The 16,030-nt window shown below is 55.4% G+C and overlaps 7 protein-coding genes across 7 annotated transcripts; 2 read left to right on the forward strand and 5 right to left on the reverse strand.

Annotated features, from left to right (window-relative positions):
• Window positions 1-38: 38 nt before the first annotated feature.
• On the reverse strand, window positions 39-1,350 carry PHYSODRAFT_284255 (hypothetical protein). The gene is made up of 6 exons (XM_009517372.1): window positions 1,293-1,350; window positions 1,144-1,168; window positions 892-1,052; window positions 451-825; window positions 220-371; window positions 39-141 (listed from the first exon to the last, which is right to left on the reverse strand). The coding sequence occupies exons 1-6, from the start codon at window positions 1,329-1,331 to the stop codon at window positions 93-95; spliced, it is 801 nt and encodes a 266-aa protein (XP_009515667.1). The 5' UTR covers window positions 1,332-1,350; the 3' UTR covers window positions 39-92.
• Window positions 1,351-1,571: 221 nt separating this feature from the next.
• Window positions 1,572-3,284, reverse strand: PHYSODRAFT_552116 (hypothetical protein; the record flags this gene model as incomplete). Its single annotated transcript, XM_009517373.1, has 1 exon — window positions 1,572-3,284. The coding sequence occupies one exon, from the start codon at window positions 3,282-3,284 to the stop codon at window positions 1,572-1,574; it is 1,713 nt and encodes a 570-aa protein (XP_009515668.1).
• A 306-nt stretch (window positions 3,285-3,590) lies between these two features.
• PHYSODRAFT_471162 (hypothetical protein) lies at window positions 3,591-6,062 on the reverse strand (the record flags this gene model as incomplete). Its single annotated transcript, XM_009517374.1, has 4 exons — window positions 3,591-3,983; window positions 4,057-5,181; window positions 5,265-5,540; window positions 5,613-6,062. 4 exons carry the CDS (start codon window positions 6,060-6,062, stop codon window positions 3,591-3,593), a joined length of 2,244 nt encoding a protein of 747 aa, XP_009515669.1.
• A 2,108-nt stretch (window positions 6,063-8,170) lies between these two features.
• PHYSODRAFT_473010 (hypothetical protein) lies at window positions 8,171-9,823 on the forward strand (the record flags this gene model as incomplete). The annotated part of the gene is made up of 1 exon (XM_009517375.1): window positions 8,171-9,823. The coding sequence occupies one exon, from the start codon at window positions 8,171-8,173 to the stop codon at window positions 9,821-9,823; it is 1,653 nt and encodes a 550-aa protein (XP_009515670.1).
• A 53-nt stretch (window positions 9,824-9,876) lies between these two features.
• PHYSODRAFT_537097 (hypothetical protein) lies at window positions 9,877-13,566 on the reverse strand (the record flags this gene model as incomplete). Its single annotated transcript, XM_009517376.1, has 10 exons — window positions 9,877-10,121; window positions 10,191-10,580; window positions 10,655-10,855; window positions 10,936-11,061; window positions 11,136-11,938; window positions 12,011-12,269; window positions 12,367-12,762; window positions 12,854-12,949; window positions 13,029-13,300; window positions 13,437-13,566. The coding sequence occupies 10 exons, from the start codon at window positions 13,564-13,566 to the stop codon at window positions 10,062-10,064; spliced, it is 2,733 nt and encodes a 910-aa protein (XP_009515671.1). The 3' UTR covers window positions 9,877-10,061.
• A 392-nt stretch (window positions 13,567-13,958) lies between these two features.
• On the forward strand, window positions 13,959-14,306 carry PHYSODRAFT_473259 (hypothetical protein; the record flags this gene model as incomplete). The annotated part of the gene is made up of 1 exon (XM_009517377.1): window positions 13,959-14,306. One exon carries the CDS (start codon window positions 13,959-13,961, stop codon window positions 14,304-14,306), a length of 348 nt encoding a protein of 115 aa, XP_009515672.1.
• Window positions 14,307-15,274: 968 nt separating this feature from the next.
• Window positions 15,275-15,685, reverse strand: PHYSODRAFT_476994 (hypothetical protein; the record flags this gene model as incomplete). Its single annotated transcript, XM_009517378.1, has 1 exon — window positions 15,275-15,685. The coding sequence occupies one exon, from the start codon at window positions 15,683-15,685 to the stop codon at window positions 15,275-15,277; it is 411 nt and encodes a 136-aa protein (XP_009515673.1).
• Between the last annotated feature and the right edge of the window lie 345 nt (window positions 15,686-16,030).

Genomic DNA, 16,030 nt, shown 5'->3' on the forward strand with positions numbered 1-16,030 from the left:
AAAAATGAAATGATACAACAAGACTGAACATGATACAAAGAGAGCTCGTATTCAGTTTTTTATGCACGCACACCACGAAAGCAGTTGACGCTTTAAAAGAAGAGCAGCTTCATGAGGATAGCCCATGTCATGTGCGCTCCACTGCCAAAGTCAAAGAACCACGCGAGGACTTAGTTAGTACGCATCCAAACTACTTGCCTAGGCAAATGGTGAGCGTACCTGATGACTGCCAGCACTGGGAGCATTTTCTCCTTCGTCAGGTGCTCCGAAATAACGTGCCACAGGTTGTTCAACAGGAAGAAGAGCGACCACGCCATCGCCAGTAGCATCACTACCCAATCCATCGCGTCGATCGGAGAAACGCACAAGATCTACGCACATAGAGAGAAACTCAAGCGCGTTAGTCAGACTCTGGGAAGCAACAAAAAACTAAAGATACGTGCAGCTTACCGCAGCCGGGATGAACATGATAGACGAGTAGCCGTAGAGACACACGAGGAAGAGCAGCGTCATGGGCACTTGAAAGTACTTGCCCACGAGCCAGATGAGCATCGGCAACCCAAGTAGGAAAATCTCCACTAGGGTGTACGCCGACGCGAGGCGGCTGAAATCATACGACCACTCGTCCGTGTTGCCTTCATAGTCCAGGAACGATGCGGCATTGCTGCACGAGGCCAAGCAGAAGATCAGCGTCGTAGACAGCCAGAACGGGCCGTACGCGTCAGGAGCCTGCAGCGCCAGCTCTGCGAACGTCGGGTCCTTCTTGAACGGCACTAGCGCTCGCATCAACCGCTGCTGGACGTCCGTGGTGTCGACATCAAAGTACTGCAGCGAGAGAGATGAGAAGCTCGAGTCACCTCTATCAGTCTACACATCCCTAACATCACGTACCGGTTGGTAGTAGGCCAAGGAGAGGCATCCACACAGCCCCATGGGGCGTGCAGGCTTGTCGTCTTCTCCGTACGGAGCCTTCTTGGTGCCCATGAGCGTGTCCCTAACCTTCGGGGACATGAGTCCGTCCTCCAGCTCATCGCCTTCGACCACCGACACCTCTGCACCAAGCCACAGCACACACACAGCAGTTAATACCCACATAACCCAGTAAATATGCGCATATATTCATCTAATTCACGTGTCGCCTACCGAAGTTCAGGTCGGCGCCTCGATCCTGGAGCGAATAGCGCAGCAGGCAGCAAACAGAGCGGCCGTTAGAGACGTCAGAGCCGTGAAGACGAAGCAGACATGCATCTGAACAGACCAAAGCTGGCCACAGGCCGCTGAGCGTCACGTACATTCATGGCGTTGGCCGCGGACTTGACGTCGTCGTCCATGATGGCTTGCCTGGCTTTTTGACCGAGACTTTTTGGACTGCGCTTTCAGATCCGGCTGCTTATTTCAGCCAATAGAATCGTGGTAGTACGTGGCAGATACTGTACTTGACCCGGATGGCACATGCAGGTAAGACGCCGATGGAAAGCACATGTATGGTACGTACATGGCGAGAGACACAATAGGAACAAATAGCGTGGCTTGCATTGTGTTTGTGTGCAAGGTGATTAGTGAGTTGTAGTTTAGTCTAGGTCCTGCGTGGGCACGACGGGCACGACAGGGGCGCTGGCGGCCTCGACCTCCGGGGCGGCGGCCTCGAGCTCGGCGGCCTCCTCGGCGTCCTCCAGCTCGCCCAGCAGCTCGTCGTCCTCGTCGGCGGCGTCCTCGGCCTTCTTGACGATGGCGGCGACGTCGGCGGGCGTCAGGCGCTTGGAGTCCTGGGTCACCTCGAGCGACTTCTTGCCGGCCTTGCGCTCCGAGGCGGTGACCGTGAGGACGCCCTTGGTGCTGACGGTGAAGGTCACCTCAATCTCGGCGTCACCCTTGGGCAGCGGCGTGATGCCCGCCACGCTCAGCTGCGCCACGAGGGTGTTGTCCTTGGCCATGAGGCGCTGGCCCTCGTAAATCTGAAGGTACACGGCCTCTTGGTTGTCCTCCGAGGTCGTGAACAGCTCGGTGGCGGTGGCCGGCAGCACGGTGTCGCGCTGAATGAGCTCCGACACGCTGCCATTGGCCAGGGCCACCGACAGGTTGAGCGGCACCACGTTCACCATGTTGAGCGGGTTCTTGGGCGCGGGGACGCCCACGAGCTCAGCAAGGCCCGAACCCTCGATGGTGGCACCGTAGGCCACAGCCTCGTCGGGCGACAGCTGCGTGTGCACGTTCTTGCCGTCGAAGAACTTCTTGACGAGGTTCTGCACCAGCGGGATGCGGGTGGAGCCGCCGACCAGCACAATGTGGTCGATGTCCTCCTTCTCGAGCTCGTTCTCCTCCAAGATGGCCTCGATCTCGGTGATCGTCTCGTGCACGTAGTCGGTGATGAGCTCTTCAAAACGGGGGCGCGACAGCTTGAGCGAGAAGTCCTCGCCTTCCATGAGCGTGTCCACCTCGATGTTGGCCTGAGTCTGCGTCGACAGCGTCTTCTTGGCAACCTCGCAGGCAATGCGGAGACGGCTGGAGGCCTTCTGGTTGGTCTTGACGTCCAGCTTGGTTTTGCGGAGGAACGACTTGGCGCAGTGCTCGAACACAGCGGCCGTGAAGTCCTCACCGCCGAGGGTGTCCTTGCCCTTGCTGGCAACCACCTCGAACAGGCCCTTGTCGGCGTTCAGGAGGGTCACGTCGTGGGTGGCGCCACCAATGTCGAACACGAGCACGTACTCGGGCTTGGCGTTGTTGGCGGCCTCGTCCAGGCCGTAGGCGATAGCCGCGGCCAGGGGCTCGCTCAGGTACGTCAGCACGTTGACGCCGGCCTTCTTGGCGGCGGCGTCCAGCAGCTCCGTGTACGAGTCGTCCGTGTGCGCCGGTTTGCTGATGACCACGTGCTCGAGCTTCTCGCCCGTGAAGTCCTCGGCCAGATCCTTGAGGTTCTGCAGCAGCAGCGCCATGAACTCGACGGGGGACACGGGGTGCTTCTCGCCGTTGCGCTGGGTCTCGGCCTGGGCGACGCCGTCGGCGCCCGCCGTGATGTCGAAGGGCCACTCCTTGACGAAGTCGCGGTCCGCCACGTCGGCGTGGGCCTTGCCCAGCAGGCGCTTGAGGTGGAAGATGGTGTTCTCGGCGTGCGACGGCAGCTTGTTGACGGCCGTGTCGCCCACGATCACCTCCTCGCCCTCGAAGCACACGTAGGCGGGCGTGGTACGGAAGCCCTGGTCGTTGGCGATGATGTTCACCTTGCCGTTGTGCCACACGCCCACGCAGCCGTGCGTCGTGCCGATGTCGATGCCTGCGACCACCATGTTGCCTGAGTTCCTGCTGCTGTCGGGGCCTGCCTGCGCTGCTGGGGACCGATCTGAGTGTGCTCGTCGCTGCCCGTTGGCGCGCACACACGAGCCAACCACTGGCCAGCAGCGCTGATTGGACCGTTCCAGATCCAAAATCTGGCAGGTCTATTTTCGCCCTGTTTATGGTAATTTGGACAAAATTCTGGAATCTGTTCCAGCTTTTCGGCCCGTTAAAGCAGTCCTTTACTTTAATCAAGTATATTTAGTAGTTGCAACCACTTCAACTTCCTTCATCTTCATCGACGATATCGCTGCGCCGACTTACGCCTGTGAGGCAGTATTTCCTTCAACGGCGGTACTCGCCTTCGACGCCTTCGGCAGCAGGAAGTAGAAGACGCTTGACCCGATCTGCACCAGGTTGCGGCTGCTCAGCGCCGCTGGAGGCGACGAAAAGCTGACTTCACGGCCGTTCACAGAGATCGGCGCTCGCAGGCTCAGGCACTCGATCACGAAGCTTTTGAGGCGCGCGTCCCACGAGATCACCGCGTGCGTCGTCGCGATCATGCTGTCGTTGCCCACGTGGCAATCGACGTCACCCGCAGCGAGACCCTTAAGGTTCTGAAAGCCCAGATCCCTGTACAGACTGCACCAACGAGGCTCCATGCGTCCAAGCACGACGAACGGCTCGATGAAGAAGTACTGGAAATCTCGACCCTGTCATGAAAGAAAACAAGAAAAAATACTGAGAGTGGTTGCCGACTAAACCCCAACGCGATCGACAGCGTACCTCAAGCTTTGCGTATCCCAGCGGATTGTTCTCTTGCTGCTTGATGCGGGCGTTGAGCATGGCGTTTTGATAAATCGGACGCGTGAGCAGCTTGCTTGCGTTGCGCTCAAACGAAAGTAGCGCAGCATCCTCGGCGGTTGGTTGTGAATGCTCTACACGCGCGTGAAAGTCGAGCAAAAGCTGCGAGCTAAACTCATCAGCACATTCCTTGCACGGAAACTCGAGCCGAGGCTTCACAAAGAGCTCGCATTCTCGAATAACGGGAGGCAAAACCGATTTAAATCCAATTCTCGGAGACACAGCAGCAGCAGATGAATCTGGCGTATCGGGGGCCTCGTAGAATCCAGGGAAGTTGCTGTCGTTTAGACCGCTGTACACGACGTTTCCCATCTCGTCCACAAACTGACCGCCCTTGGCATGATTCAGCACGACGACCTTGGGTGCGTTGCATTTGCGATTTTTGCATGTCTGCTTTCTAAGACCGGGTCCTCCGTACTTCTTCATGTCAAGACAGTGAGGACACTTCATACAATCAGGTGCGTGGCATCCTTCACACTCTCCACAACGAACCACACGGGAGCGTGCAGATCCCGAGCGTGAACTTAAATCGCTGAGAGTCAGGTGGTCACTCATAAGCGTATCACTGGCTGGTAGTAACAAGTCACGCGGAGAATCCGTTGTGGCATCAGAATATTGAAATGACTCGTCATCCGAATCGCCAAACTCATACGTAGCGGTCGAAACAGACTCCCCGTCACTTTCCACAGACGAGTACGCAACAGAGCCGTCCTCATCCATTTCCAAATCGCCCTTCGGGTCGGTGCGCTTTGTCTTGCTGCGTTTTCTCTTGCGGCTCGCCAAACCCCAGATCCTCGGATTCAAGCATTTGCGGTTTTTGCATGACTGTTTGCGAAGACCTGGCCCACCATACTTTTTCATATCTTGACAATGGCCACATTTCATACAGTCCTCGGTCAAACACCCTGCACATTTTCCACAACGCCCAACCCGTTGACGGGAACCATGCATGCTATCACTTCCACGTCGCTTCTTTACAACAGCATTCGGTGCCTTGATTGAGAGCTGCGAATCGAGTTCGTTCGGTGGTGTATTGAGAGAAGGAACCTTTGTTCACCATAAAACAAAAGACAAAAAAAGCATTAGCGCGAGCATTGTAAGAAACCCCAGAAGAAAAAAAGGTCCGTTACCTTGGCAGGAATGTGTCCGGTGGTACGTCTTCGGGATTTTTTCACCAATACCCGCTTCATCGGGACCATTATAGAAGGCTCTATTGCCCTTACGATACCTTGCTTGTCAAGCGCATCCATGGCAACCATTTCTCGTTTGCTATTGACCTTGGTACTCGATTCCACCTTCGAAATGAATGCAGCGGAGTTGTTTACTTTTGTGGCGATCGTAAACGCCTTCACGACGTCACATACTGCACGAATTTGCTCGGAATGGAGAGCTGCGCTATTCCATGCCTGCCAAATTCCAAAACAAGATCAACGTCAGTCCCAAACCAGAGTAGCAACGAGTATCGCGTAAACACTTACCAGCAGCTTTCGCCGAGTGCTAAACAACTCAGGAACGAGAAAATGGAGCAACTTTCGCGCATCGACCTCGAATGACGAGTGGCACAGAAGCAATCGCTGACGACATCGCAGTGAAAGCAACTGTCCCCAAATAGCTGCAATCCGATCGGTACCTTGGCCAGGGATATCAATTACACTGAGCTGACACTGAAGCGAGGTCACGATCGCGATATCCTCCATGAAAACTTCATAGCTGGTGAGAAGGACGTGCGCTGACAGCTTACGGCTGGAGAAGTACTCATTGCTCAGCAATTGCAGTAGGTTCTGTCGGTCTTCTTTTCTGCCCCAATACGGATACAGCTGAACAAGTTCCCTTGATGAGAGTGCCTTCTCCCATTGTTCAAGGTCAGAGCCAGCAGCAACTACAACGTAAAATGCTGATGTGCTTTGGACTGATGCAATCTGGGTCATAAATGCACTGATCTGGTGTGCATGTAAAACGAAAACAGTAAAATGATTAGTAGTGTAATTCGAGTTGTCACTCACACGCTTCGGCTTACCTGCAGGCGCTCCTCATAGGAACTGTCTCCGGTAACGACAACTCCATTTGACCCTCGCTCATAGGAGATAAATAAATCCGCGCTTCCTTCACTTGTCCCGTTCGGCGAATATGATGTCGATGGGGTGGCTTTCGTACTGGAAGCTTTTACGCCATTCAAAAGCGTTGTCCATTCATTTATGGGGGCAGAGCTGCCAGTTATTTGCTGAAAGGGATTCGTAGAGGTGGTTGAAGGTGCCACTGGCAGCTCCTTGGAGGATTTTGCTGGCGTATATCCCTGGCGACTGTCAGCATGTGACCTACACGTACATACACACACTCAGAGTCAGTCACTTTTATCAAAAGCAACAACCAGGTTGATGCACTACCTTTTCCACTCGTCGTCGAAGTCCATCAACGCTCGGCGGTGATCCTGGAATAGCTGAAGGCTGGTGATCCAAGCGAGGTCACTGATACCCGACAGGCCATTATCAACCAGCCCTTTTCCTAGCAAACGGGAGCAATATACCTCCAGTTCCGAGATGAGGAATTCATTCAGCGAAAGGTTGTCTGCTCGCTCAACTCGGGCTTCATCGACCATCTCGGGTTTCAAATCCAGAAGACGGCGCTCCCTTTTCACCTCGGGCGTTGAAAGAAATCCGTCTTCGCTCGAGGTTTGATGATAGGCTGACAATGGCGACTGCGGTGGAGACGCAGCAGTCGCCAGTGATTGTGCCGGCAGCGATGCTGGCATCTTCCTTCCGTCTCCAATAATACCTGACGAGGGATTGCTTCCAGATCCAGGATCCCGTGCAGTCACTTTCGCCCCCTTCTCGTTAGCATCTCCCATAGGCACATCCGTCTCCTCACTAGATCCACCATTTTGCTTTAGTGTAGAGAGGCACATGCTTTTCAACGTTCCAACTTGCCTGAATCGTGTAATGGAAACGGGTAAATCAATCACAGTTAGTAGACAGCAAACTATATTCCAATCTCATTTTTCAAACAACGTACTGAAGGTTTTGATCAGCGCTTGCAGACTGAAGAAGGGCAAGGATCCACAACACGTCAGCATGCTTTAATACAATACACAACAGCAGCAGCAACAGCAACAGCAACATACCTTGCTCACGTCGTCCGTATTTGCAACCTTCTTCTCATCTTGATGCCTGCAGACCAACACAGAAACATCCCCGACTTAATTAGCACAACAGCTCACTAGCCAATGCAATTCTAATTGAAGCTGCAGCATACTCCGCCTTCTCTTCTCGTGCCAAACGCTGGGCAGTCTGCACACCTCTAGTCTCCGCAGGTGGATGAACCAAGAACGCCGAGTTGTACGCCTTCTCCAGCGCGTCGTACGCGGGTTCATCCGAAGCGTCTGGTGGCGAGTCGTACTCGCGACCGGTCGGGATCTCCGCCAGCGACGCGCCCATCCTGGCGCGAGCCTTCTGCAGCCTCGCCTGCACACGCTGCAACTCCACGGCAGCGACGTCCTCCTGCTTGTCTTCTGTCTGCGCCGTCGTTTCCGCGCGCGACGGCGTCCTGGACCGGAAATTAATTAATTGGGAGGTCAGCTTCATAGCAGAAGCAATAGGCAAGACACATTCGAGGAGGAGCGCACCTGGCGACGCTACTTTCCGCCAGCATGGCAAGAGCGGACGCGTGCACGTCCATCGACGCGGCCTGCTGAGCGCCGTCCGCCATGACCTCTCCCTCGCCTGCGATGCGCCAGTTTGGCGCGGGTCGGTCGTGCAGCGCGCGCGGTCGAAACTGTTACACAGTTTGTACACAAAAATAGCGTACCGTGATTGCAATTTTTCGAATTAGACCCGGAAACGCATAATTCATGTAAAACGATTACACTACTTGATGATATTGAGTTATTGTGTACCTTATAAAATTATTCTCGTTTATGCTTCATGCCAATTTGTAGTGCTGATAAATGCACGCACAGCTGTAATGCTATTTGGTGTTTCCGCACACCAAATCGAGCTGCTGGAGCTGCAACGTCAGAATCGAAATTTGAATCGAGTGGACCATGAGCCGCACCAAGCAGAGCGCTCGTCGCGCCAAGCGCCGCGCCAACGACGCTGCTGCCGAGCCCAGCAAGAAGCAAAAGAAGGATGCAACCAAGACTTCGGCTGCGACAGCTTCAGCTGCGATGGCGAGCGTGAGCAGTGTCAAGGGCAGCCGCGAGTGGGCCGGGAGCACGCTGACCAAGCTGCTGGGAGGCATGTCGTTGGACATGTTCAAGTCCGAGTACTTCGAGAAGAAGCCGCTGCACGTGCGCAAGGCGGACAAGGGTGAGCTGTTCGGCAGCGGCCTCTTCTCCCGCAAGAAGATGCTCAAGGTCATGGAGAAGCAGCAGCACATGGGCTTCGGCAAGGACCTGACAGTCTGTAGATACGTCAACTCGGAGCGCGAGAACTTCGACGGCGAGGACTCGAACGGCCACGCCACGAGCCGCCAGGTTGCCAGTCTGCTGGACAGAGGCTATAGCTGCCAGTTCTACCAGCCGCAGCGCTACGCGGATGGACTGTACGAGCTCAACGCGGCGTTCGAGGAGGTTTTCGGTGGTCTGGCAGGGGCCAGCGCGTATTTGACCCCGGCGAACTCGCAGGCGCTGGCGCCGCATCACGATGACGTGGAGGTGTTTGTGCTGCAGACGCAGGGTCGTAAGAAGTGGAAGCTTTACCGCCCGCTGGTGGAGCTGGCAGGAGAACACAGCTCGGATCTCGCTGCTGACCAGATTGGTGAGCCGTGGATGGAGCTTACCGTCGAGGAAGGCGACTTGCTGTACTTCCCGCGCGGCATCGTGCACCAGGCATGCACGGACGATAAGCAGTTTTCGACTCACGTGACCATCTCGGTGTACCAGCACAACACCTGGGCCAACTTCCTGGAAGTTGCGCTGCCTCGCGTCATTCGTCATGCGTTCGACTCAGACGTCGCGTTCCGTAAGGGACTCCCTGTCGGCTACCTGAGTTACATGGGCACTCAATTCCCGACTGATTCTGCAGAGGCGAAGAAGTTCGCTGCGGCGTGCAAAAAGCTTGTTGGTCAGCTTGCGACGCACGTTAGCGACAAGGACTTGCAGGAGGCTGCTGACGAGGCGGCGCTGGATGTGTTTGCGAACCGCCTGCCTCCTCCTGGGCAGAGCAACAACGATGGCGAGGCTGGTTCTAGTCCGCTAGACAGCAATGTGGCCATTCGATTCAAAAACCGCTCTCACGTGCGCTTGTCGATGGGCGAGGATGAAGCGAAGGAAGCCTTCGTTGCCGTATACTACTCGCTGCACAACTGTCGGCGGCATCACATGGGTTTGTGCACTTGCGATGGCGGTGACGAAGATGAGGAAGGAAAGGAACAGGAACAGGAAGACGATGATGGTAGCGAAGATGGCGAGGGTGGAGAGGAAGGCAGTGATGATGGGGACCATGACGAGGATGGCGACAATGAGAGCGACGAGGAGGACGATTCCAGTGCTGCATTTGGCCAGATGCCGCCCCAACCGAAGAGCATCGTATTCCCGGGAGAACTTGCTCCTGCGCTCATGAAGCTCTACGCGTCGTCCGCTTCCGTTCCTGGTGTTTCGGTTGAGGAGCTTGCGGAAGACGCTAGCGACGAGACTGCGGTGCGTGGAATGCTGCTGCGTCTGTGGTCCGAGGGTCTGTTGGATGTCACCTCATAGTCATAATTGATGCTGTCAACCCGATGGATCAATCACAAACACAGTCCATTTTTGTTTTGAGAGAAAGTAGTGATTGCAAGCATCTAGCCTCGCTAATCGTGTTGTTTCTCATCCTGTCTTCTGCCTCACTTGCTCCCTCCCTCACCGCAACGTGCGCTCGTGTTTCTCTCCACAAGCAGTACCACGTCGTATTTCACTCTCGCGCCGGGCACATCCGACGATGTAACGCACAGGCTCTTTATCTAATGCAGTCCATGATGGTTTGACTGATTTCCTCGGCCTCCGAACGCACGGCCATCTATGCATGCACAAAACAATATCGGTGAGAAGATGCTACGATAGGATATTTCTCCAGATCGCATCGTACCTGCAGAATCATGCTGCCGCTCTGTTCATCCAGCGATATTCTCGACTTCACTAGCGCCTTCACGCCACCAACAAACACGCCCGACAGTAGCAGAATGTGGGCCTTGGCCTTGGGCTGCGGCACGGCTGTGTTCTCGCAAGGCTGCATGCCGAGGTTGTCGATGACAGCCGCGACACCCTCCACAAGGCTCTTATACTTGAGACCATAACTGCCCTTAACCTCAGCGCCGTCGCCAATGTGCTCCCAGGCCGAGCGGAAGTCATTCACGGAAACCTTAGCCATCAGGTCCGCAGCGCCAATTTCAATGTCTTCCATCGGGTACTCCTCGTCGAAGCCATCATCCTCAACCTCGCCAGATGACGGGTTCACCTCGTGTACCTTAAACTTCAACTATATAACACAAACATAGAATGTTAAATGTCACTACCAACGGCACCGAAGATGCAATCCCAGGATTGACGTACCTCGACGTTAGCAAGCTGAACAATGGGGTAAACTCCATCGCCAGTGTACTGCAGGCAGACATAGCACGAGCCCGTCTTGCCGTAAGCCAGCTTGTCCAGTGGGACAACCGAGTGCACCTGCCACACGTCCTCGGGCTCCATCACAAAGCCAACGTTCACGTTTGTGAGAAGCTGGTCGCTGACCGTGTTGAGCACCTTGAACTGTTGACATTATCGCGAGAAGTAACGTCAGAAATGCTTCATATCGGAATATAAACAGGAAGCAATGGCGTTGGGCATACCTGGAGCACGATGTGCTGAGCAAACACGTGCTTCGTGCAACTGACAACATACTCTGTCTCGGCCTCCGTAAGCTCCAAGCGCTTGGACGAACGGAAAAGAGCACCAAGCTCGGCGAACTCGGGGATCTGCATAAAACAAGGATTAGCATACAAATCAGATACTTTTTGCGACCATGCCAATCCAGGTAAAGATAGCGTACCGTGTACAGCTCCTTCGCGACATCCTGGGGCTCCGGTGCGACGTCGGCCTGGACGGTCTCATTGTCAGCCTCGGCATCGTTCGTGTTGGCCTCAGCCACGTCTTCAACAACTTCAACGTGCGGCAACCCATCAAACGTAAGCGGGCCATCCATGGGGCGCAGCTCATACTGGTCAATGGATTTCTGCAAAGCCACAACGCTCATAGGGAAGTCCTCCACGAGAAGGGTGCGGCTGGTCACCTCGTCACCCTCCAGGATGGCGAGGTACATGGTGGCGCGGTCACGGACTTCATCGTCGTCGTCAAGCTTGCAGCACTGCAGCAGGGACGAGACACTAGTCCGGAGCGACGCAACGCGAATCGCAAACTGGGCGAGAGCTGAAACGGCCGACGCACGCACAGGTGCGTTCTCCAGGATAACACGGTTGCGAATGAAACGAATGTACCGCGCCGGTGCCGATGTGGTGGGGCCCTTCTGGCCCAAGACACGCAGGATCTTGGTCGACAGCTGCGTGAACTCGCAGTCCTCGATGAACTCGCACAGGTGGAGCAGCGCAGTCTCCTTGCACTCCTGAATACGGTCGATCAGGAACAATATAGCGTCCGTAATCGTCTTCTTGAACTCATAGCCACCCTCCTCACGCAGGAAGTTGGCCAAGAAATTGAGCAGCACACGGTGCTTCTGAGGGTACTTCAAGCACAGGTTCTTGATAGCCTCCACCACAACGATCTTGAACTCGTCAGCAATGTCGCCCATGAACGTAGAAATTTGCTTCATCAGACGATCCACGCTGGACTCGGCACCTGGTTAATACAGATCCATTACGGCCAGCATAGTCAGCTCGGTTACAGCACCATCGCATAGCTGCAGCGTACCTGTCTTCAACAAAGTGGTGATAGCAAGAGTAGCAATGGATCTGTTTGAGTCCGAGATAAGCGCCTCCATATCTTCATTGCAGCGCGTCACCAGCATGGGCTGGGTCAACGCCACCTGACTGAGCGTCCGCACAGCAGCGAAACGAAGGGTGGGCTTCGAGGAGCCCAGGAACAATTGCAGCACGACGATGGCCTGCGTCAGGTCGCGCGCGTCCACGGGCAGCGCACACAAAGCCTTCGCGGCCTCGTAGATAACCATCTACCGGGTCATGAATAACAGTTGTCAGCCTAAATTGTGACTTCAACCAACTAATGTGTTGCTGACGGCCACCATTAATGGTTCCAGACAAACGTACCTCGTTCTTTTGACGCAGCATCTTCTGCAGGAACGCATAAAGCGGCGCGGCATCCTGGCCGTTGGCGTTCTCGCGCAGGAGAGCCGCCGTGTAACGGATCAACAGACACGTCGCCAGGCTCGAGCGCAGGTTCGTCTTCTGAAGCTGAGTAATGAACTTGGAAACCGCGAGCTTGTCGTGCTGCCGAATCTGATAAAGGAGCGAAACCCCGTGGTACTGCACCATGTCGTTCGTGGAGTTCACGGCCTCCTGCACCTCATTGACCCAGCGACGCACGATCTCCGGGTTGTTCTTGATCAGGTGAATACCCGAAACCAGTGCCGAACTAGCCACCAGAGCGTTGCGATCCACAATTGCCTGCTTGATGTAGCGCTCAATGGCGTTCAGCATGGAACCCTGTCGTACATGAGAACAACAAATCACCATAAATGAGTCGCCGCACAACTACCATCTCACAGGCACCGCCGTCGCAGTGGCCAACACGTACGTCAATGATACGGCACAGCACACGAATGGCATTGGCACGGTAGAGATCCACGTCGGAGCTCATATCCTTGGTCAGACTCTGGGTCACAATGATAACCTGATAACAGGAACTACCGTCAGTGTATGTCCTTCATTCTACCTTTCGCAATGTATGTATGCATGTGGGCAGCACGTACCTCGTCGGCAGCAGTGGCCTCAGCCACCTCCTTGATGAACAGGTACATCATACGTCGCAGGTTGGCATCCTTGGACTGGAAGAGCTTCGTGACACCAAAGAAGACGGCCGTGGTCTCGGCGCTGGTGAAGGGCTCTCCCTGCGTGAGGATGTGCAGCAGCTTGGTGATCAGCTGGCAGCACTTCTTGGGGTGGCGCGTCACGGTGTTGGCGTCCGAGAAGATCTTGGTCTCCTGCAGCACCGTGGCCTTGTCCAGGCCCTGGAACGGCGACACTGCAGCACGAACGCAGTGGGGGGAATAGTACATAACGGGTCAATAGTCAAACTCAATGGGGGGGAGCGCCCGACAGGGAGGGAGATCCCGGCCAGGGGGCGCAAGATGAAGCCGCCGGTCTTTCCGGCCGCATACCCTGGTCCTCCTCGTCGTTCTTGAACTTCTCCTTGATGTCCGCCATCACGGACGAGATGGTCATGCCGGAGCTGCCGCGGCCGGAGTCGCCCCCGGCGGCGTACGTGTCCTGGCTCGCCCCTAGCTTCATTGTCGCTCAGTCGCTTCTGGCTAGCTCGGATTCCTAGATCGAGTATCAGCCGCGTGGCTCAAGAGGGCAGGGAGATCTGACGCTGTGTGCGCCACACCATCTTCATGTGCGGAACACAAGGGGCTACTGTTCGGAGGCATTACCTTTCGTGTGCGATTACTAGCCCTTTCCCTCGGCCTTCCGCCAATGAAATTGAAGTGATGTGAGTTCCGCCAATCATCGTGCGCCAAGCGAGCCCCGAGCGGAAAACCAGTTATCCGGCGATTATCCGGCGCAAAGCCCGCCCAAATTTGAGCAATTTTCCCGCGCTTGTGGTGCACGGCCAGCGCTGCATGAAGTCGCCATTCCGAGATTTGACTCGTTCTCTCCACCCTCCTCCCCTACCAACAGCAATGGCGAAGACTCCCTCGAAGAAGGCCGCGAAGACGGTTGCCAAGTCCGGCAAGGGCAAGGGCAAGAAGCGCGTTGAGTCGTACTCGACCTACATCTACAAGGTGCTGCGCCAGGTGCACCCCGAGACGGGCATCAGCAAGCGTGGCATGTCGATCATGAACTCGTTCATCAACGACATCTTCGAGCGCATTGCCTCGGAGGCCGGCAAGCTGTCGCGCTACAACAAGAAGTCGACGCTGTCCAGCCGCGAGATCCAGACGGCCGTGCGCCTCATGCTCCCCGGTGAGCTGGCCAAGCACGCCGTGTCGGAGGGCACGAAGGCCGTGACCAAGTTCACGTCCGCTTAAGCGTCTCCTGACATCCTTCATCCTGCAGTCGCTTAACGCGATGATCGCAGGATGATTTTTCAACCCTGGTGTTTTTTAACACCACCCTTTTTTAAGAAATGTGTCTGCAGCCTTTGTTTAACGTAGCGATTGTAGGGAAGCGTACCGATAACACGTCTATCTTTGTAGTGTGAAGTGTGGCAACAACAAGAAGGCGGCGGTAGCTGCAGCAAAGGTAGTGTTTTTAAGGTTAGCGATGTTGTGGTGCGCACATGCTGGTTTGTAAGTTCCCACTTAAATCGGCCATGTCAGACTTGTTGCAACAAAGTTCTGCGCCAAAGCTAAACTTCAGCACCTTGGCACTTTCGAAACAGTTTGTCAAGAATACACGTTCTCACTCCTCGATATAAAAAGCCACGCACCCCAAGGCAACAGTACTTAAATATTTACCGCAGGGAGTGTGTGGGGAACATCGTAAAAGTCGAAGACGTGGTGCGGCTGCAAGACTGGCGTTGGAGAGAGGACACCAACAGACGAAAAAGAACAAGGAGTGCGGCATCAAGGGCAGGAGAACGTTTACAGCTTCATTTGATACTACTAATGGTAAGGAAGGATGAGGTTGAGCATCTACAAGCGGAAGCGCCGTGTAAATTGCGAGGGGTACCTCTCAAGACGTCTTTACATGCTGTGAGATGGAAGTGCTCATAGAAGCACGCGGAGTAAACGAGTTGATAATGGTACTACCACTAGTGCTGGCCATCGGGCTTTACACTTTAGACTTTAGTGACAGCTATCATCACTAGAAAATGGTGTAAGCACTCTTCTTGACTAGCTCTACAGCACATCGTTGTGTTTTCTTTCAAAAAGGGTGGTGTTAAAAAACACCAGAATGAAAGTGTCGACGCTAGGACGACAGAAGACGAGCTAGCGCACACACTGCGGTGCGCACTAGCTCAGCAGCGAAAGCTAGTTAGCTGCGGACAGGCAACTTACGAGCGCTCGCCACGGATGCGGCGGGCCAGCTGGATGTCCTTGGGCATAATGGTGACACGCTTGGCGTGGATGGCGCACAGGTTGGTGTCCTCGAACAGACCCACGAGGTAGGCCTCGGCGGCCTCCTGAAGGGCGAGCACAGCAGAGCCCTGGAAGCGCAGGTCAGTCTTGAAGTCCTGGGCGATTTCGCGCACCAGACGCTGGAAGGGCAGCTTGCGGATGAGCAGCTCCGTCGACTTCTGGTAGCGACGGATCTCACGCAGAGCGACCGTACCGGGGCGGTAACGGTGCGGCTTCTTGACGCCGCCCGTGGCGGGGGCCGACTTGCGAGCAGCCTTGGTGGCGAGCTGCTTGCGCGGGGCCTTGCCACCGGTGGACTTGCGGGCGGTCTGCTTGGTACGGGCCATGGTTGCTTCTTCTTTGCTTGAGGGAGAATTTGGGAATGAGCTTCCGGCATGGGTGGGCGCCCGCGTTTGTTTTTCGCGCGCTTGGGCTCCGCTGAGGGCCACTCAGCGGTCTCCGCTGTCAACGGTTCCGCCAATCCTCGTCCTCCAAAAGCAAATGACGCGAATCCAGCCAATCCGGGTCGAGAAGGCGCGGCCAGAGGAAAAAGCGTTTGGCGCGGCGGGGTAGGTCTCCTTCGGTTCAAACCTCGAGCGATATAGCCGCGGCTTGGAGCGGTGACTGCCGCGAAGTAGGGGGCCTTGGCGCCAAGCGCAAAGCGCGGCGAGTTGCCGCCGCCATCTCTCATT

Source organism: Phytophthora sojae, assembly GCF_000149755.1.
Source record: "Phytophthora sojae unplaced genomic scaffold PHYSOscaffold_1, whole genome shotgun sequence".
NCBI lineage: Eukaryota > Oomycota > Peronosporomycetes > Peronosporales > Peronosporaceae > Phytophthora > Phytophthora sojae.